The sequence below is a fragment of the Notamacropus eugenii genome, chromosome 5 (assembly GCF_028372415.1).
Source record: "Notamacropus eugenii isolate mMacEug1 chromosome 5, mMacEug1.pri_v2, whole genome shotgun sequence".
Taxonomy (NCBI): Eukaryota; Metazoa; Chordata; class Mammalia; order Diprotodontia; family Macropodidae; genus Notamacropus; species Notamacropus eugenii.
The window spans coordinates 438,614,571-438,638,180 of record NC_092876.1 but is presented as its reverse complement, the minus strand read 5'-3'; the positions used below and the strand labels follow the sequence as shown (position 1 = coordinate 438,638,180).

General features: G+C 34.1%; 1 protein-coding gene across 3 annotated transcripts in view; it reads right to left on the bottom strand.

Moving 5' to 3' along the window:
* Positions 1 to 23,610, bottom strand: part of CFAP47 (cilia and flagella associated protein 47) — a 917,896-nt gene that overhangs the window by 502,586 nt on the left and 391,700 nt on the right. For all 3 annotated transcript variants that reach the window (XM_072615192.1, XM_072615194.1, XM_072615193.1), the window contains exons 41-42: positions 23,479 to 23,546; positions 12,972 to 13,117 (exon numbers count right to left, since the gene is read on the bottom strand). In XM_072615192.1, the coding sequence (XP_072471293.1) occupies positions 12,972 to 13,117; positions 23,479 to 23,546 (214 nt within the window). The remainder of the gene's footprint in view (positions 1 to 12,971; positions 13,118 to 23,478; positions 23,547 to 23,610) is intronic.

The window sequence follows — 23,610 nt, the reverse complement described above, 5'->3', positions numbered from 1 at the left end:
ACTAACATAAACAGATACATCACACTGATACGTTACACTGAAATACAGCTGTCCCTTCCACATCACAACTTTTCCCACTGCAGGTTCAATATATCACAGGTAGGCATAAAAAATGAAATGGGAATTTGGGGGGGAGTTTTGCAGAAGCCACAGATGATACATGAAGGTCAGAGAACAACACAAAAAAAAAAAACCTTTTTTATGCAGTATTTTTGCTTAACATTGACCTACATACATCCTATGACCAAATACTTAACTCAAATTTTATGAAACATATAGTAAATACCCCATAAAAGGAAAAAAAAATTTCAGATTTCTTCTCTGGTACAATGGGAGGGCCAAAATATTTTACATGGATTTTCCAGATCATAAGGATGCCATGCTCCAAATCCCTACAATGTGGAAGTGATAATTGTAATTAAAATTTTCAGGGCTGTATGTTTCCTTGCTCCCATGTCTTGTGTTTGGAAAACGCCTCCCAATTTAAATTCTAATTGTCCTTCAAAATCTACCTCAAGTGCCATTTCTATCATAATGCCTCTCTTCTAAACCCAATGAATTAGGAAAACACGTACCTTGTTTGAATTTTGCCTGACAGTTCATATTTTTCTTATGTTCTGTACATTCCATATTTTAACTACATAATTATTAAATATCTATGTAGTACCATATTTTCCTTGATACACTATCAGCTTCATAGAAGTAGGATTCATGTGGGTATGTCCTAATACCCAGCACACTGTATCATGGTTGGTTGCAAACTCTTAATAAAATGGCTGTTAAATTAATAAATGTTCAACATTACAATTTGGAAATTTTCTTTAGATAGATTGAAAGAATATAAATCGTGGAAATATAATATCGTGACAATATAGTAGAGGGACAGACAGTTAAATGAAGCCTTTAAATTTTTGGAATTCATAACTTTAACTAGGAAAATCAAATTTCTGATGGACAATCAAATTACAAAAGTGGCTAATAATAATTATATGCCTTATAGATAATGTCCTACAGTACAAGGAAGGATCTTCTCTACTAAGTCAGCTTTTCTCAGAGGTATTGTATTTATTGAAGAGGGCAACAAGGTTTATAAAGGAAATGTTTCACAACTACTTTTCTTACTGTACCATTTGAGTAAATGCTTTTGATAAGAGGTAAATGAGTCTACCAAATGATGGTTATTGGGAAGCACCCGGTGGGGACTCATGAGACATATTTTTAGGAGTTCATACCTGCATAATTATACCAAGATCCTTAAGAAACAGTTGCCCTCTGGGGACTATGAGTAAATATGACTATTACCATGAGTAAAAGTGAAAGTTGTGGGCATAGTATAGAAAGGGTACTATACTTAGATTATTTTTTAGATGACAGAAATATAACAACGTTGAGCGCTTACTCAAAGCCTTCCCATTTTAATAGAATCTTTTAAATATTATGCTCCACTGGTATACCTTTAAGAATCAAGCACTATCTCAATGCCAAAATTAACCAATAGAGTAGGAATTTAGGAGAGCATGTATTAAACTCATTCCTAATTACTTTCAACTATTTTATGCTCTAGAATTTTACTTCTTTGTAGTTGTTCCTCAGTAAGGATCAAAATTTTGCATCCTGTGTGTATGTTTTATGAATGTGTTCTTGTCTCCATCTACCTTCACAAGACTTTTCTTGGGATTTTTCTTGGTCTTTTAATTCAAATGAAGTATATATACTGGGACTATTTGTTAGGTCTGGAGCCTGAGACAGATTCATAAAGTAATAGTGCTAACCATTTAACTCATGACTTGCTATACCTAATGTCTGTTATATATAATCTTTCATGAGTGATGTCATTTGTTTATAGATCCGACCAAGGCCTTTGACACTATTAATGGTTATGGCTTAGGGAAAATTATGTCAAAATTTGGTTGTTCATTTTGGCTGTTCATCAATATTGTATGTTAATTTCATGATGGCATGTTTGCCTGGGTTCTGGATCATGGACAATGCTCTCGTGACTTCCCAGTCACCAGTGGAGTAAATTTTAGCATGATGTTTTCAGCCATGTTGTCAAATGCTTTCAATGAGGATGAACATGGCATCAAGGTCAACTACCATACTGATGGTAAGTTCTTCAATCTGAAAAGGCTACAAGCCAAGACCAAAGTGGAAGGAGTCTTGGTTTATGATTTTCTGTTTGCAGATGCAACAGACTATGACTCAGTTTTCTGCTACCTATGCTAATTTTGGCCTAATAATTAACACCAAGAAAACACAGGTGCTCCATCAGTCACCACCAAACCATCCATACATGGAACCATCGGTTACAACACAAGGAGAAGTTTTGAATGCTGTGGATAAGTTCACTTACCTTGGTAGTGTACTTTCCAGGGATGTACACATTGACAATGAGGTTGATGCACACGTTGCCAGAGTTCACTTAGTGTTTGTGAGGCACCAAAGAAAAGTTTGGGAGAGAAGAGGTATTAGACTGACTACTAAACTGAAGGTCTACAGAGCCATTTTGTTGACTTCATTGTTATATGCCTGTGAAACATGGACAGTCTACCAGTGCCATGCCAGGAAACTGAATCGCTTCCATTTGAACTGTCTTAGGAAGATTCTGAGGATCACCTGGAAGGATAAGGTACCAGACACTGAAGTCCTTGCTCGAGGTGAACTGCCAAGCATTCAAACTATGCTTCAGAGAGCACGCAACTCTGATGGGCTGGCCATGTTGTTTGAATGCAAAATGTACACTTGCCAAAAAGACTATTTTATGAAGAACTCACATGGGGCAGGCAATCACATGGTGGTCAGAAGAAGCGATACAAGAGCACTCTCAAGGTCTCTCTCAAGAACTTTGGATTTGGCTGTGCAGCATGGGAGACACTGGCACAGGACAGCTCGGCATGGCATGTCCACATCAGAAAGGGTGCTGTGCTCTATGAGCAAAGCAGAATTGAGACAGCACAAAATAAATGTAGGATGCGCAAATTTGGAGTGTCCACCTCAAATATTCACACAGACTATCTGTGCCCAATCTGTGGTAGAGCATTCCAAGTTCATATAGGTCTGATCAGCCACAGTCAGACTCACTGAAATTTTACTTTATCATAGTGATGTCATTTTGGTCCTCTTCAAGAATGAAGGACAATAACCAACCACCAACTGTATATAATCAAAGGAAGGGTTGTATTAATGTTTTTATTTAATTAAATTCAATTCAAACACATTTATCTACTGCCTGCTGCATGAAAAGGCAAAAGGTTAGCTCTTATTTTAATAGGTATATATGACAGAGAGACAAACAGATGAATGAAAGTACGAAGTTCCATCATAGTTGGCATCAAATCCTGCCTCTGACATTTACTAGCAATATGACCTTACCCAAGTCATTTAGCATCTTTCTCACCTGCAAAATGGAGGTAATAATTATCTGTAGGGTTTTTATGAGACTCAAATGAGAATTTAAAGTTTTTGGTCAATTTCAAACTTTATATAAATGTTGATTATTCTTATCGTTAAATAAATATAAAGAAAAAATATCTTGGAAATTCAAAATAATAATGAACACAAAAGCTAAGTGAAGTCAGGTCATTATCAATTGACAGCTTTCTTTATTAGACATCATTAACACCTAGCAAAAATGACACTGTTAAATGTATTCCAAACTATATTCTTATTCATAAAGCTCAAAAGATTAGCAATATCACTGTCAATAATATTTCAGAGTCTTTCCAGCCAAAAAATGAAATGTTGGCAAGCACATATCTCCCTGTCTTATATATACATATATATGTATACAGAGGTATACATATATTTGGTATACACATATGTCATTTATGTGTGTATATGTATGTGTGCTTATATATGCATGTACACACACACATAGAGAGAGAGAGAGAGGGAGAGAGAGGGGGCACCCCAGAGAACACCTGGGCAAGCCTCCTCATTTTAAAATTGAAGAAACACAGTGTAAGAGAAGTTAAGTGATTTGCCCAAGGTCACACAGGCCAGTAATTTCAGAGGCAGGATTTTAACTTCCTGCTATGACTCCAGAGTCAGTGTTTATTGAACAAGGTTATCTCTGTGGTTATATGTTTGTGTATAGTCATTGAATCTGGAATGATTTTAAAGTATAGATGTGGGAAATTTTGTTGGAAGACAAGCCTGCGTTTTGCTCTACCAAATCAAATACCGTTAAAAAAAAATCAAATAATAAGCATAGTGAATAACTTTATTCCTCTGACCAGTGGTATCAGACTCAAAAAGAAACTGATCCACCAAATATATACATAAATACTCCTGTGGGCCTCATATTGACTTCATTTTAAAATGTAATTTTTTTTTATATCACTAGGCATCTCCAAGACAAATACATGGCAATTTTCCCTTGAAGTACTTTTTTTTTAAAATTTATTTATTTACTTTTAGTTTTCAAAATTCACTTCCAGAAGATTTTGAGCTCCAAATTTTCTCCCCATTTCTCCCTTCTGTCTGCCCCAAGACAGCATATATTCTGATTACCCCTTCCTCCAATCTGCCTTCCCTTCCATCACACCCTTCCCTTCCCTTATCCACATCCCTTCTATAAATGTAATATTTTTATTGTCTTGGTGTTTTTTGTTGAATGTTTCCCAATTACATTTTAATCTGGTTTTAATGGGGGTCATTTGGGAGTGATATGGTCTTATGGCCATGTATATGACACCTCTGTTCCAGACTTTTCAGCTATTTTGTGTGATAATAAAAAAATTCTCAACTATAAAATACTATTTCTGAAAGTCTACTTATTCCATATTAATACCTTCATTGAAATACCTGTGCAGATGATTTTAAAATTTAAAAAATTAGAGAAAGTTAACATATAGGTTGGTAGGGTTTGTTTTTTTAGTCACCTATTATTGTTATTTTTAAAAAGATGAAATTTTACATGAATTTGTTATTTTTCTCACTTTCAGGTAACTTTGAACAAATCTATCAACGCCCTCCTCATTTTGCCTCTTCCAGAACATGTTGCCCCTAGCTGTCCCTGGTCAAATTTTGGCAGTGACTCTTCCTGACTGTTTTGTATTCTGAGAACTTTGCACAGTGCCTTGCACATAGCAAGCACTCAAACTCTTTGTCCACTGACTGGATTTTCCTCCAGTGATGCAGATCACAACATATCCAGGCCTTTCCCTCCATCATGTGACATTCATGCCCATGTCTTCCCATAAGAACATGTTGATGTTTCTTTCAGAAGGTGACCAGTAGATTCTATTTTCACTTTGCTCACTAGTTCTAAAAGTCTTGTTCTCATTTGTCTGCAGTTTTCTTTAATTATTTTTTTTAAATGGAATATCCTGGATTGTTTTGGGTCATTGCTTGCAAGCAAGCCAATGATTTTTCCTCACCTTAATCTGTTTTTCAGGTCATTTATTTTTCTCATAAAATACTTACATTTTTCAGTCTTTTGAATTAAAAATATTTCTTATTATTGAATGGGGTCACTAACTTCTGTTTGGCATATTTCAACTTTTTCTTTGTTGCTTTAGTATTACTTACACCATGCATACCAGCACATCTGAGACTGTGAGATATTTCAGAATAAATATAGTGTTCAATAATGTATTATATTAGCCTTGAAAATGAAAAAAGTGTTACAAAAAACTTTGCAAATCATTTCTACTTTTCATTTCTTTATTAATCTTCTAAGTTTCATCCTTACATATCATTGAAATTACCTTATCAAGTTGATTGTATCATGAAACTTCCTATAAACCAGCTATATTTGCTACTTCTCTGTTTTATGAGGTGATGCTCTGATAATTTTCCTTTCTAAATCATTTTTGCCTTATCTTTCACTCTCTCTGCTTGACAAGTAAGTTATGCTTGAGGACTAAGGTAAACTTAGATTTTTTTGGAGTTTTCTAGGTTGTAGAAATTTATTTCCATTGATTAAAATTGTGAATGCAATTGTGGTCCTTATTCAACTCATAATTCAAATTTACACCGTCAATCACTTGTCTGAGTAGATCAGGACTAGATTGTTTCAATTTCACAGCAAATATGATTTTCTCATTTATATACTTTCTTACGGCTTTGCACTAATTTTCATCTTTATTCCAACAAAAGAATATCTAAATGTCCACAGACAATTGATTCAGAAATTTCTTTCCCATCAGTAACAAATTGTTTCCTATGTGTTTAGAAGCAATCAATTTCATTTTTTGTAGTATTTATCCATCCAGTATTCATGTATTCATCCAGTATTTATCATCTCTACCATTTAGACAAAGTTCTATTAATTCTTTTTTTCTTAGAAAGCATTCTTGATATGTGGGTATGAAGCTTCTATGTGGTCATTGAGGTCATGACCCTCTCAATTGTGTTTCCTGATCTGTGATTTTGAATGTATTTCCTGCCATCTTCACCTATTTTCACTTTTGTGTTGAAATCATTGTCTATCATCAAAATATGTGTACACTTAATTTGGAAGGTGTTTTCAAGTTCTTCATAGACCTTTTTTTGTCTTTATCCTGTGCACCAGTGTTGATGTATATGATGCAACTATTTTAATGGTATTATTTTGTAAATATTTACCATGAACATGGAAAAATAAGAAGACCAAATGTTCCATGAAATTCTGTTTATTCTCAGCTTTAGTCACATGATAAAATCATCTCTGCCAATTCCTTAATTTGTTTCTCTTAGGAGATCCTGTGAGTCATCCTTTCTTTTACTTTCAATTTCCTTTTCAGAGTTTTATTTGTAGTGAAAATGTCAAGAAGGGTTCAATTCAATTCCTTTAGCACTATGTCCAATCATTTGTTATGGGACAAGAATCTAACAGAATTTCACCAGCTAAATGAAAGTTTATCGGCACTTCAAAAGCTTAATAATTCTTGGAAATTATTTCTGCCATTCTTCTGCTATTGTGGCACAAGGAAGTATACCACATAGCACTGAGGGGTTATTTGGTACTTTTGCTTATTCCTTTGTTTCATAGGTTGCCACAGCCACAGTAAGCCAGTGTTCACCACAGTGGCAAGCAAAGAGCATGTATCTGAAAACCCAACTTGTCTAGAGGTAGCAAATCAGATTATCAAAAATACAGAACTGGAAAAGGCAACAGAGACCATCTAAGACAATCCCCTCATTTTACAGATGAGGCAACTGAGACACCCAGGAAAGTTCTATGACTTTCTATGTATTTATTTCACATAAATAGCATCATATTTCAAGTACGGATTTAGGTCCTTTAAGAGATATTCCTGTTTGAAGATTACATGTTAGCTGCATCAATCCCCAGACACTGTTGGCTTCCAGAAGAGATATATAACAATTTAAATGAGGATGGCTTAATAAATCACATGAGAAAACCCAAGAGAAAAAAGAATATAGATTGCTTAGATTACTACCTAGATTCTGGAATACAGTCCAATGGACAATCTTTAGAGCTTGCTCATCAACAGAGAGAGAGGGAGAAAGATAGAGAGAGGGAAAGAAATACATATATAAGATGTGTATGTGTGCATGTGTACATATATATGTGTATGTACATATGTATATGTACATATATGTATATATATATACATACATACATATGAGAGAGAGAAAGTAAAAATTTAAAAGTTTCAGAATGGAAAAAAGAAATAAGAGAAGTTGGATTTCTTTTGATAAACTGCAAAGTTGTTTTAATAGGTCTGAATTTCTCTAAACACAAAAAGGTGCACCTTTCAATGCTAATATTATATTCTCAGTGTTGTGCAGTCATAAGCCATACAATACTACAGTCTCTAAAGACTTGTTCATGCTGAGATACCTTCCATAATGGGAAATACATTACCTATATCCCACGTAACTATTCCAAAAAAACCCCTGAAATTACTACAAGACCAAATAATGATAAAGAAATTCAATGAAAAAAATACAGTGATTCCTTCCTCTCCAGAATTGCACAAAATGCCAACCAGAAATCCACAGATAATTGGAAAGCCAGTCTCTTCCAAAGAAGGTAATGTTGACAACCTGAAATGCAACACCTATAGCTTGAAAGCTTTTCTGTTCAGAGGCAGAAACAGAAGAGGACTCACTTGCCTGAGAAAGTCCTGAGTTAGGAACCTTGGATGCCAAAGGGAATAGTAGCAGCTAGTGACCAGTGACCAATGGCCAGCACCCACCACATTGTCACAGTTCTCAGTGCTGTTTTGCTCAGACCAGGACAAATCAGAGGGGACCCTGAGGCCTCTAACATTCTGTCCTGGGACACACTTGTGGGCCCTGAACATGCAGCCCTCAGAAAATTAGGATGGGACAAACAGAAATTAGTGACCCATAAAATAACTAATATTGTTCTAATTCAAAAGACTGAAAAATAGAAAAAAATATTAAGCATTCTATACGAAAAAATGGCCTGGAAAACAGATTAAGGAGAGAAATTTAAACAACCATTTGATTACCTGCAAACAGTGACAAAAAGAAAAGTAAAAGTCAGGATATTACCTTTTATGAAATCATGAAAGAAAACTGTGCAGGCATATTGAGCAAGAGCTCCAGTCAAATCAGAAAGTAAAGGTTAAAAAAAATAGAAAGAATCTACTGGTCACCTCGTGAAAGAAATTCCAAGATGTTCATATGGAAAGACAAAGGCAAGAACCACAATGACTGCAGAGCCAGGCCTGGACACGTGATCTGTATCACCAAGGGAACATCCAGCCAGTGGAGAAAGCGCTTTAGTTCTGACTAAGTGGGAGACACTGAGCTAAATTCTGGGAAAACAAATACAAGCAAGTAGTCTCTTCCCTCAAGGAGTTTACATTCTAATGGAGAAAGATAACACATAAAAGGAAGTTGATGAAGCTAGGATTCAAAGGGAGGGGATGACAGAGACACCATGTCCTGCACCAGGACATGATTGAGAAAGGGCCTGAGTACAGCCTGGAGAGGAAGAAGATTTGATTGGCTTGAGGGCTCCCCTTAAACAGAGGTTCTAGGGGGAGCCATCCAATCAGAAGGAGAGGCTACTTCCAGTACATGATTTTTCAGGGCTGGAGTGAATTTCCAGGACAAACAAGTTTCTGGGGCATATTAGATGAAGTCTGGAGTGAAACCTAGAGATCAATCCATTAAAACACATATTCATTTCAGTTTTTGAACATGTTCCAGTGTTTTACTAATGCCTTTAACTCTTTTTCAATGATTTTGCATTTGATTTCATTTTAATTTAGAGAGAAAAAAATGGAACATGTAGCTTACTTAAGACAAGAATATTTATAGAAAACCCAAGGGAAAAATAGCAAATGAAGATTAGTTATTTTACTGTTGTCAGCAGGTAATACTTAGCAGTGCAGCTATCACAGATTTAAACAAATTCAGACAAGCTAGGTGGGCTTGCATACTTGATTATTTACTTGAGCATGTAATTGTATTTTTTCAGTAAAGTTAGCAATATAATTTAATGCTTAGATTCATATATTCATTTCCTGTATACATAATTACAATTTATTCTTAACAATGTTCTTCTTTTTAATTAGAGGGATGTGATTTAAAAAATTTTTCTTTTAATTTTCTAATATTTTTGTAAACAAGACCATTGCATGAAATAAAAAAAACATGTTTATGTATATGAAATACTAAACTAAATACAATTAAATTTTGATTAGTTGGTATAATTATATTCTTAGACAACTCTTAGTACTCTATTTCATAATACAAAGTTGATTTCCTATGTAAGTGCATCTCAAATTTTTTTAAAATTTAAAAATCAAGGAAAATATAGCTTACTTAGTTTTCTAAGTCTATACGGAATTGTGGTAGGATTAGTGCTTGTTTTATGCAAGCTGAGATGGTTTCCCTTTAAGGAAATGAGATTGGCTTTCTTGGAATCATCACTGGTTTGACTCCCTTGCTATCTGAGGAATGGAAGACCCAGCCTATGGTGAACTGGTGTCACAGGGACATGTGAAATTCTTCTTATCCTGCAGGAATATATTTCTGACATCCTTTATCTTTTAAATGAGTAAAATCATCTTCATTGCATTTTATGGTCCTTATATGTCCCATGGCATGCAAATTCTGAGCTTGAATCCCTGAACTATCCTGAGCTAGGTCTGGCCCATATAGTAATGCAAAAAGAAGTACAGTATACCAAAACAAAGGTAGAATTTAATCAAACCATTAATTAACACACACTTATTCAAGAGTTGCTTTTTAAACCAATCAAACTACTAGTTAAAACCACTGGGTTTTCTGAAGGAGAGGTAAAAAAATAGCAAACAACAGATAAAATTTAATATTTTGGAGAAATATTTCTCATAAGCATATAAATATATGTTCAAATAAAAATCTGTATGTAGAAAATTTCTTGCTTATTTCTGTTTCTGATTGGTGATTCTAGTGCAGTAGAACTAAATTGAATTTTACCTTTAACGGTTTAAATTATTTTTAACTGAGCAATATTTTCTATCAATATGTTAGGCATTTGGCTCAATCAATTACTTTTTTCAGGCTGCTATGCTCTAAAAGCATTGGATAATGTACTGATTTTTTATTTTTTTACATAAGTTTGAGAACTGAACCATTTCTCTTCCGGACAATGTAAATTCTGTAGGACGATGATGTACCATGTTGATGGAGGAGATGATATTCAAAAGAATAACTTCAGAAAGATTCGTCAGTTACTTAAACCAATGAATTTCAATGGAACCAAGTTAATAGGAAGGAAAAAAAGATACTAAGTAACCATTATCTTTCAGAATTGCATTGGATAAAAACTCGGAAAAAATAATTGCAACTTAATAGGACTTTAAAAAAATTTGATGCTACAGAAAGAAACAACTGCAAAACAGAAAAAGATTTCTCTAGAAGGAATGATTTGTAAGTAATTTCAGAATAACTTCTGTGAAGAAAATAGGGTAATGATACTTAGTCTCTTCATGTTCTAAGAGTACATAAAACTATGAGATATTAAGTTTGTTAATATGTATTATAGGTTAATATATATTAAATATACATATTGCATATATATGTTACATATACATTATATAAAATATGTAATATAAGTTAATATGTATTATAAGTTAAATATAATTATGTCAGCTAAAGGGTGAATGCAAAATAAACAAAATGATTATAGGGTCTTCATAAAATTTGAGAATTTAGGAAGTAACAGAGCTCAGGGATATTTGCTATTAGGGATTTATTAAATGAATAATTTCCTGTGTACACAACCTTGACTATTCTCCATCTCCGATTCAGGTTATATTAATGAAAAGCTCAGTGAAAGAGTCATCTATAATATAAAGGATTGTGGGGAGTAAAGAAAAGAAAAGAAAAAATGAATAAAGGAATAGGAAACAGTAGAGAAAGCAGAAGTTTGGGCAACTAGGGGTCTTAGGAAGGAGGACAAAAGAGAATCACTGCTGTTTGGATCTCCAAGATAACTACCTCTGTTCCTATTCTCTTCATCCAAGATTGAGGGAGGATGGTAATTCCTACATGAAACTCTGATAATAATAAAAGTTATCATTTATATAGCACCTATTATGTACCATAAAGCACTCTTTAAATATTATCTCATTTGATTCTAACAACAACCTGTTAGGTAAATCCCATTATTGCTCCATTTTTACAGTTAATGAAACTGAGGTGTAAACTAAGTGACTTGCCCAAGTTCACACAGTTATTCTTTATCTGAGGCCGTATTTGAACACGTCCTCCTCACTCTAAACCCTTTGTCCACTATGACCCAGAGCTGCTGGAACTGTGTTTTCTCCCTCTTTATCTTGCCTTAACTTATACCAAGTACATTTTTATACATTCCCAAAAGAAAGTAAGCTGCTTGAGGACAAGGGCTCCTTTCTTTTTTGTCTTTTCAGTCCCCTAATATAGCACAACCTCTTGTATATAATTGGTACTCATTTTGTTGCTGTTTGATCTTTCAAGTAGAGTTGAGATAAAGAGTTGGGTTTGTACTGCTGGCTGCCTCTAATTTTTGATTCAATTCCTTCTCAGAACTGGAAGAAGACATTTTGTCCAACTGATGATTTACGTGTTGCAGGTAACAGGGAGGAAGTTGTGAGATCAGTCTCAATTTCACTCCATATTCCTGATGATTTATGCTGCATTGGACTAGATTCCATCACACCCCTAGGAAATCTCATCATCAGGAACCACATCATCTGATGAGATTGCATCAGACTGAGAATTATATCTGATCAGCAAATTCCATACCTTACCTTCTGGTCCTCTCATTAGAGGATTATAGGGAAAAAACAAAGGGCTCCTCCCAACGTCTCTATTTAAAGGGATCTACCAAGGCAACCCTATTTATTCTTCTTCTTACCTAGCATTATTATATAACTTAGTATTGTGACAGGCACTGTGTGCTAAAACTCTTTACAATTATTTTCCCATTTGATCCTTGCCACAACTCTGTGAGGTGGGTGCTATTACTGTCCCCACTCATGGTTGAAGAAACTAAGGCAAACAGGTTAATTGACTTACTCAAGGTCACAAAGATAGTACCTAGCAAGTTTGAACTGGAGTCTTCCTGATTCCAGGCCTGATGCACTACCTACTACATCACTTCGTGGCCATCTCTTCATTTTTCACCAAACCAACTTCATGCATGGGTATGTATGGGTACCTTGTCTCTTCCTCCTCCCTCCTAACCTGTTCAGTTTCCTTAGATGTGTTGTCTGAACACATCAGGCTGAAAGCTCCTTGAGGGCAATGGCTATCTTTCTTTTTTGTATTGGTATGTCCAGTTCTTAGAATTTTTGACTGACACATAATAAGCATTTAATAAAATGTTTATTGACTGAATGTCTGACTGATAACTTTTATTATAACTTCCATTTAAGGAAATTCAGAACAGAAGACCACGAGGGACACAGGAAAATATCCAGACTTTTCCTAGTCTTTACAACTAGCTGCATAAGTTGTTCAGGTAAAGATGACAGAAAAAAAAGTGAAACTGAAAAGTGCAGTTTTCATCTTACCTTATGATTGCTGAAGATGATAACACAATATCGCTTACTGAGATCAAATGGAAGAAAATGAAGATTTAGACTTGAAGTCTCTTTAGCTTCGAGATAGATAGACTGCACCCGACAGAAGAATTCTTTCATGAAACTGCATTTAATTGCTGCCAAAACAAGATTTAAAAGAAGGTTGTTGCTTTTTACATATAATATTTTGCAATTTATTTAAAAAAATGAGGATCCTTGAGCCACAAATGTAATGACTCCAAGAATAAAACTGAGGACAGCAGCAGAGGGTATCAAATTACATGTACGTGATAGTTCCAAATTTTAACAAGCAGAACACACACCCCTTCTGTTAATACCTGGTCAAATATAAAAATAAAAAGTGTTCTGTACTGTCTCTAACAATTACTCTATTGGCAAAGGAACTCAGAGGTTGTCCTGTCCAAATCCTTCTTTTTACAAATGAGGAATCTGAAACTGAAGATAAAGAGGATGCAGAACAAAGGTGGGATTTGAACTAAGTTTCACTGTATTAAACAAAGGTACTGCAGGATCATATAGTGAATACAGTGTTAGGCCTTGAGTTAGGAAAAATCTGAGTTCAAATGCTGCCTCAGATACTTAGTAACTTCATGACCTTTGGAAAATTATTTGACCTCTGTGTGCCTCAGTTTCCTCAACTGTAAAAGGAAACATATAATGGTACTTACTTTGCAGGACTGTTATGAGAAAAATTAGATGTCTGTAAAGAACTTAACATAGTACCCAGCATATAGCAGGCTTATTCCCTCCTTTCCTACCCCTTGATTCCTCCTATTAAAATTGTCGGGGTGGAAATTGACTGAGGTATCAAAACAAAATATATCCACAAAGTTCTGTCTAGAGATTTTATATATGCATATAAATACAGATATGTAAGCATATCTGTACACATAATTACATAGAGAAGCTATTTCAACTAGTATTTAAGTTTTTCCTGGATTCTCTCCAAATTTAAAGTATCAGCATACCACATTATTTATCATTATGTGTACCACGTAAGTACAGTTGAACTTAACTCTAAAAAAAAAAAAAAAAGTTTCCGTATGACAATTCATTTTTGAATAAGATGATGACTTTTATTTAAAGTTTTCACATTAGCAATAATCCTTTTCAAAAGGATTCAGCATACAATCCCATTATTAGAAGGAAAATACTTAAGTACATTTAAAATGTGAATTTATTTTTGAATGCATATGCAATATTTCCAAATATGTCTACTAAATTACATAAGGTGTGTATATCTTCCCTCTGTCTTCCAAAGCCTAATTAATCTAAATCCCTATTAAATAAATAGGTTTAAACAATAACTAAAATTAAAGAGAGAAATTGTAGCTGTCATATTTTTTTTTCAATATTGATAAGTAAAGGAGAAAAAGTATTTCAAAAGATAAAAGAATGATCAAATAATTACCTACTTACACACTAACCTCCACCACCAAGAGCAGATAAAGAGTAATGTTTTGTGATGATGTGCTCCTTGTAAAAATCCCTCTTCCTAAGGGACCTAGTTTTACCAAATCTAAAACTATATTATGAAACAGCAATCATCAAAACTACTTGGTACTAGCTAAGAAATCGAGTGTAGGATCAGTGGAATAGATAGGTACACAAGATACAGTAACCAATGACTTTAGTAATCAACAGTTTGATAAACTGAAATACTCCAGCTTCTGAAAGAAGAACTCACTATTTGACAAAAAATACTAGGAAAACAGAAGTATAGACCAACATCTTATGCTCAATACCAAATAAGGTCAAAATGGGTACAAGATTTACAGGGAAAGGTGATACTATAAGCAAATTAGGAGAGCAAGGAATAGTTTACCTGTTATATCTATGAAGAACAAAAGAGCTCAAGCCCTAACACTATATTCACTGTATGACCTAGTACACTTGCTAAAACAAATCTTTTATAAAAGATAGAATATTATAAAATGCAAAATGGATAATTTTGATTATATTAAATTGAAAAATTTTTGCACAAACAAAACAAATGCAACCAAGATTAGAAGGGAAGCAGAAAGCTGGGAAACAATTTTTTTTTTTTTTTACAGCCAGTGTCTCTGATAAAGACTTAATTTCTAAAATATGTAGAGAATTTAGTCAAATTTATAAGAATATAAGTCATTACCCAATTGATAAATGGTGAAAGATTATGAACAGGCAATTTTCATATGAAGAAATTATAACTATAAGCATGTGAAAAAAATGCTCTAAATCACTATTGGTTAGAGAAGTACAAATTAAAGCAAATCTGAGGCACTAACTCACATCTATTCTATTGGCCAACTTGACAAAACAGGAAAAATGATCAATGTTGGAGAAGATGTGGGAATATTGGAACACTAATGCATTATTGGTGGAGTTGTAAACTGATTTAACCATTCTGGAGAGCCAATTGGAACTATACCCAAAGGGCTAAAAAACTATCTATACCCTTTGATCCAGCAATACCTCTATGAAGTTTGTATCTAAAAGAGATCATACAAATGAGAAAAGGACCCACATGAACAAAAATATTTATAGCAGTTCTTTTTGTGTTGGTCAAGAACTGGATATTGAAAAGCTGCCCATCAATTGAGGAATGGCTGAACAGGTTGTGATATATCAATGAAATGGAATACTATTGCTCCATAAGAAATGATGAGCAGGCAGACTTCAGAAACACCTGGAAAGACTTACATGAACTGATGCTGAGTGAAGTGAGCAGAACCAGGAGAACACTATACACAGTAACAGCAACATTGTAACAGTAATAGTAACATTGTAACAGTAACAGCAGCTTTGTCCAATGACCAGCTTTAATAGGCTTAGCTCTTTTCAGAAATGCAATGATCTAAGACAATTCTAAAATTCACAATGAAAAACGTTATCGCATCCAGAGAAAAAAAACTATGGAGTCTGAATGTAAATCATGACATATTATTTTCTCTCTTTTTTTCTTTTGACTTGTTTTTCCCTTTTATTCTTATTCATCTTTCATAATATGACTAATGTGGAAATTTGTTTAATTTGATTGTACATGTATAGCTTATTATCAGATAGCAGGCCATCTTGGAGAGGGGCAAAGGAAGGGAGAGGGAAAAATTAGAACTCAAAATCTTTTAACAGTGAATCTTAGAAACTAAAAATAAATAAATTAATAAATCCCTTTCCCTTTCTGAAACTCTAACTTCTTTCATATTTTGAAAAGTTCAAATAAGTTTAATAATACTGTCAAATTTTAGCAAAGGCTCACCTGTAGTTGCTACTAAAATCTACTTGTATCCCTTACTATTATCCATTTTGCATTTCATAATATATACATATATATGTATATGTGTGTGTGTGTGTGTGTGTGTGTGTGTGTGTATAATAGGTTTTTCAAGGTTTCAGAGAAAATATAGTAAGGAGAAAAAGTCTATCATGTCCCACAAAGCTGGAAGAGCTTTGAATGTAGGCTAGGGATAGACTTTTTCTATCATCCGAGCATCAGGCAAGCTCCAGATTTTTGAAGAGGCTTATCCGTGACTACCACTTAATGTTCTTTCCAGTCAGATTAACTCAGGAAGAATCATAAAATGTAGGGGATGAAAGGCACCAAAGATATTACCTGGTACAATCCATACCTGAATCCCTTTAAATCATCCATAATAAGAGGGGTTGTCCATCCTATACCTAAATTTCTTTAGTGAGAAAAAGCTAAATAACTAAATAAAATAACTATAGGCAGTATAAAATACCTTGGAATGCACTTGCTAAAACAAATTCAGGAAATATATAAATAAAATAATAAAACTTTTCATACAAATAAAATCAGATTTAAATAATTGGAGAAATATTCATATTTCATAGGTAGGTGGGACTAACATAATAGAAATGACAATTTTACTGAACTAATATGTTTATTCAAAGCCATCCCAATTAAGTTACCAAAAAATTATTTAACTGCATTAGAAAAAAATAATAACAAAATTCATTTGGAAGAATATCAAAGAAACTAATAAAAAAATGGAAAGGAAGCAGGTTTTTCATTACCAGATCTTAAATTATAAGCAATATATAATTTTATATGTATAATAATGTATGTAAATATACATATATGTGTATATACACACATATAGATAAACTTAGACAGTAATTATCAAAACTGACACTGAATAAGAAATAGAAAGGTAGAACAGAGTAAACATACAAGATACACATGATTACAGTAACCTTATGTATCAGTCAGCACCCCAACATACACAGGGGGACCTGCTACCACAGGTTCTTAGATCTGCATTCATAAAAGGAAAACAACTTTCAAGGGGGATTAACAATCATTTTAATCAAACACAAGTATCAGAGAAAATCAAAATTTCGGAGAAAATACAGAGAAATCAAAAGTCAACAGACATGCTTCCAAAATGTTTGACCGTTATATACATACACAGAGGGAAGCATCAACTTCTGGGTTTTAGCCAGAGGGCTTCTTAAAGGCTTCCCAGAGTCTTTCTGGCCAAAGAAACACTTCTAGTCAGTAAGTCCCAAAGTAAAACCTCACCCTCAGAGTATTTATATACTTTTTAGAGCCAGAGTACATAACCCTCTGACCCTAGGTCTCCCTAGAAAAAACAAAAAGGACTTGGGACCCTCCTCAAAAACAATTCCCATAATTAAGCTTCCCACAATGGGAAGGTCCATCCATGAGTGGGAAAGTTTGTCCCCAATCACATTATTCAAGCAGAGGCACTTTTAGTGAAACAAAAACAGCAAAAGATCCTAATTTGATTGCCATTATACCTTGGTTTGATAAATATAAAGACTTAAATTTTGGGGATAAGAATTCATTTGGATAAAAAAAAATGTTGGGAAAACTGGAAGAAAGAATGGCAGAAATTGCACATAGAGCAATATCTTATACCATTTACCAAGATAAGGTCAAAATAGATAGATGACCCATAAATAAAGGGAGATATCAAAAGTAAATTAGAAGAATATGGAAAAATATTACCTATCAGTCTTATGAACAGGTAAACAACTTATAAGTAAACAAGAGATAGAGAGCAGTGGTATATAATGGATAATATTGATTATATTAAATTAAAAAGATTTTGTACAAATAAAAACAATGCAGCTAAGATCAGAAAGAAAGTAGAAAATCAGGGAAAGTTTCGATGAATGGTTTTTCAGCTAAAGGTCTCAAATCTCAAATATATAAAGAATTTTGTCAAATCTGTAAGAATACAAGTCATCCTCCTTTTGATAAATGGTCAAAGGACATGAACAGGTAGTTTTTCCATGAAGAAATCAAAACAAACAATTTATAATCATAAGAAAAATGCTCTAAATCATAATTGCTTAGAGAAATGCAAATCCAAACAGTCTTGAGATGTCATTTTATACCTATTAGATTGGCTAAAATGATAGAAGGAGAAAGCAACAAATGTTGGAGGGGATGTCAAAAAATTAGGACACATTAATTGTGGGTGGAATTGTAAAGTGATCTAACCATTTTGGAAAGCAATGTGAAGTCATGACCAAAGAGTTATTAAATTGACTATATCTTTTGACCCAACTATACCACCACTAGGTCTACTTTCCAAGATGATTAGGAAAATAGGAAAAGAACTTATATGTTCTAAAATATTTATAGCAGTTGTCTTTGTGGTGGTAAAGAACTAGAAATTCCCTCCCCTGGGGAATGGTTAAACAAGCTGTGCTATATGATTGTGAAGAAATACAAATGTGCCATAAGAAATGATAAGCTTGTTTATTTTAGAAATACGTGGAAAGATTTGCATGAAATAATGAAAAGCAAAATGAGGAGAACCAATAGAACACTGTGTTCATTAAGAGCAATATTGTTTCATAAATAGTCAAATCAAGTACAAAGGACCTACGAAGGAAGAGGCTATCTGCCTCCAGAGGAAGAACCAATAAATAGAAGCATGTATAATATGATTCTACACACACACACACACACACACACACACACACACACACACACACGCACACACGCACACATACACTTACACCTATTTGTGTTAAATGATAGTTATCTCTAGGGCAGGGAAAAATATAAAAATTACACAGCAGAGAATAAAAGAAAATTTAGAAGGAACCATAGAAAGCAGAGTAGTGTTGAAAACTATGTATGGTACACAGCTTTTTTAAAAGTAGTATGAAATATAAATTCATGGTTTTATAATGAATCCTATTTTTATACTGTGCCATGTACATAGAAATGTTCTTTTTTTTCTTTATAAATTTGGTTCAAATCAATCAAAAATAAATAAAATGAAAGAAAGAAAGTTAACTTCATTCCCAAAGAGTCCATTTCATTTAGTACTAATTGTTAGACAGTGCTTCCTTACATGGAAACAAACGTGTGTTAAATAGTTTTACTTTAAACAGAATCAAAACTAGTTTCCCTTTTTTTTGCCTTCTGGGTTCAAATGGAATTGAAATGGAATTCAAATTTGTTGAGGGTGTAAGCTCAGTTTCACGTGGACAGTCTCTGGCAGATAAAGGTGAGGACTTCTAAACCTCAGAGTTCTCATGAGACCCCCCAGGGAACAGCTGGGAATTGAGGCATGAGACATGGGCTATCTCGTGCATTTCCGCCTCTTCTCCATGGGAAACTTGCTGGGGAGAGCATCCCACCCTTGAGATTGGCCCATGGTCTGAGCACACCTGTTGTTGACTAGCTAAGGGCTGAGAGCAGGCATGGTATTCACGTGCAAACTATGCGGCGGGAGAGCTAGGGACAGGAAAGTAGGGACAGGAAAGTCCCTTAAGTAGGGACAGGAAAGCCTGAAGGCGCTCTTCATGCTGAGGGGCCCTTAGAGGGAAGAGGGTCCCTCTCCTCTCCTGCTCCCATCCTCTTGCTGTACGATCTTTGCCCCTTGGGAGGAGGAGGATTCCTCTCTTGAGGAAGAATTCACCCTGCACATGTAACCAAGACCCTGAATAAAGCCTAACCCTTGTTCGACTCTGGAAAGTCTCTTCCCTCAACACATTTATCCGGTTGATCCCTGAAGACCTGGACGACAGGTAAGAAAAGGCTCGGGTAGCCCTTCGGCCTCAAGGCCGAACACAAATTTCTAGTCCACATGATGACCCTTAAAATACTTGAAGACACTGATCATGCAGCACTAAATCCCTTCAACAGATTAAACATCTCTTGTCTTTTTAATTGATATTATTAGGTTATATATTTTAGGTTCTTCACTATTCTGATCATCCTTCTTTCCATGATGGACGCTGGTTTGTAATTACCATCCTAATTTGCAGAGCCAAAAAATAAATACTCTAAATATAGCCAGACCAAGGATGAGTACACCAAGATCTGACTCATTCCATGTATTAGTCTAAGATAATATTCTCTATTACTTCAGTCCAAGATAATATCAGGGGTTTTTTTGATGCCTCATATTTCCAAAATTACAAAGTTGCACAATGCAACTTGTGTAGCTGCTCCACTTATATTGAGCTTGGGATACATTAAAAAGTATTTTTCACATGAACTATCATCTAGTCATACCTCTTCCATTCTGTACTTGTTAGGGTGATTTTAAAAAAGGAATTCATATGAAAGACTTTATATTTATACTTATTAATTCATAAAATTAATTTGGGTCTATCAATGAAATCTTTTAGGATCTTTTTTAGACCTTAATTTTATCATCCACAATAACACATTGTTTTTATTGAAATCTTCAAATTACTTCTTACCTACTGAAATCAATAAATCTAATTTTAAAAAGAGGTAGCATATATGTAGTATTTTAAGATTTGCAGAGTGCTGCATAATCTCACTTGCTATTTATTTCATCACCTAAACCTTTGATAAAAATATCAATAGAAGAAAGTCAAGGTTGAATTACTAAGATATTTCATCAGAGAATTCCCTCCCACAGCTGGTTGGCAAAGCATTAGGTCTACTTACTCAATTCATCATTACATACTGTCAGTTGCCCATCATTTGGGAAAGAAACGGATAAATTATATTTTAATGTAATGAAATATTATTGTGTCATAAGAATGGATGAAAAGGCTCAATTCAGAGAAAACTGGAAAGAATTGCATGAATAAAGCAGAGCCAAATAAGCAGAACCAAGAGAAAAAATAATTACAATGAATACAATATTGTAAAGGCAAACACTAAGACGGTTAAGAACTCCGATAAATATGATGGTCAATCTTGACTCTAGAAGGTGGATAACAACATATTCCCCATCTTTTGGAAGAAAGTCAGATGACATGTCTATTTTCAGACATGATTTGCTTAATTAAAATTATTTGTTACCAAAGTAGCCTTTATTTTTGTGGAGGAGGCCAATGAGGGTGGAAGTAGGCAGGATGTGATAGTAATGCCAAAAAAAAAGGAAATAAGTAAAGAACATAAATGAAATACTAAGGATAAGAAAGGAAGTTTGGAAAGGGATGTCAGCAGGCAGGGTAATGTTTGTACTATTGTGTTAAAATTAGAATAGTTTAAAAAAATAAGCAGGGTTTACTTGATTTATAATTTCATACCCAATCCCCTTTTTCTGGTCCATGTACATGGGAATGTTTATGCTTTGTTATATATATTGATTTCATTTCTTTTTAATGTGATTCATAGGTCAAAGCACCACCCTAAAAGTTTTCTTCCAAGGTATTTCCTATGAATACCTTAAAATTGTTCAAAATTCCTTGAAAAAAATAACAGAAATAACCTTTAATGATCCTTTAATTATAAACTTCAGGCAGAAAAAAAACAAAAACAGACATATGCCGATTTACCAAAGTTGTTTGTAATCTTGATGGAGGAGTTCCAATACAAAGTACTAGCTGATGAAAAATTCCCTATAGATAGTGAAGTCCTTCAAATGTTCCTTCTTGTGGATTACAGCATCATACAGCCAGAGTTAGGAATACCTCAGAATCCCTCTTGTATACATTCTTCATTTTCTAGACGAAAAAACAAACTACCTGGGACAAACTCCTCATTTTAAAAATGAGGAAACTGAGACCCTGAGTGATTAAGTGACTTGCCCAATGTCATACAAATAGTATACTTAGTGGTAAGATTTGAATGAAGAATGTCTGACTTTAGAGCCAGTGGTCCTTCCAATATAGTAGGTTGCTTATTAATACCCATAATGTTTGTATCATACTCTGTGGCATTACAAAACCTGCAGGAAGAGATTTGTAAACACTCAAAAAAGTTTGTCTTGACTCGGGAGAAAGGAGAGACTAGGTCTTTCAGGAGAGAAATCCAGTGGATAAGGAATGACTTTTGTCCAGATTTTAATATAGAGGTCAAGAGAACAATTTATAGAACTTATTCATCAACATGTATGTCTGGGACACACAGTTCAAATGCATAGTAAATTGAAACTAGAATTAACCAGGAGAAACAGAATTACCTGACTTGCTTTCAGGAAATTGTGAAGTTCCTCCAATGACCCTATGTTTCTTATAGAGACAAATGTCCTTCTTTTTAATACCAATATTCTAATTGTTCTGTTGTGTGACTGTAACTCAAGGAATACAGGTTTATCAAAGAACAGAAAATTAATATCACATGGTAGGCATGAGCAGGCTGTAATATATAAGCAGTAATGAATTTTAAAGACCAAAAGTAAAGAAGTTATCCAAGAAATAAGAGAGAGAATAAGAAAATGGATTGATCACATGACAGGGGAATAGTCCAAGTGTTTCATTATTGACTCCAGAAATATCAAGAAATAGAAATAAAATCTCTAGCACATTTGGTGACCACCCTATGCTGAACTCATATGAGGATATTGGCAAGAGTCTTTTAGGACAAGCAGGTATAGATTGTTGTGAGCTGTCACAGGAGAAAACACTCAAATGAAAGAAATTCACAGATACAGGCAAGTATAAAAAAGATATGATGACATACTGTGTATTCTATGTATGAAATTAAATTCTGCTATTTTAATCCACTATTGCCTAGATAAGCCATAAAATCATACACACACACACACACACACACACACACACACACACACTCACACACACACACACACATACACACACACATTTAATTTTTTCTCAACTGGTGTCTTCAAATATTTGAAGAGCTGCACCTGGACAAAGATTTGAATCTGGATTTGTTCTTTCTGACCTAAGAGGACAGAACAAGAAGTAAGGGATAGAAGTTGTAAATAGAATTTAGATTTGATATCAAGAAAAAACTTTCAAACAACTCGAACTGCTCTAAATTAGAATAGACTGCTTTCAGAGGCAGTATTGTCACGAATGTTTAGTGGTGATTTCCTTCATGTATGGCTTGAATAATATGGCTACAGAGGTCCCTTCTAACTCTAAAGTTTTGTAATTTTAAGATGAGTAAGATAATTTAAAATTAATTACTCCTGAACTTTCCAAGGTTTTCCTCCCATTTTTTCAGAAGGAAAAGAAAAAATAAAGTTACTTTTCAAAGAAAGAAGTGCTATGGATGTCGCAGATGCAAAAAAAAAAAAGTTTGAAAGTTACTTACATGTATTTAAGAGGTTTCCTTGGCCAGAAATTTCATAGCTTTCACTTTCATTGCTCACTGAGTCCATTCTAGAAAATGAAATTTAAAATGCACTAAGTAACTATATCACACATCACCTAACCATAACATTTA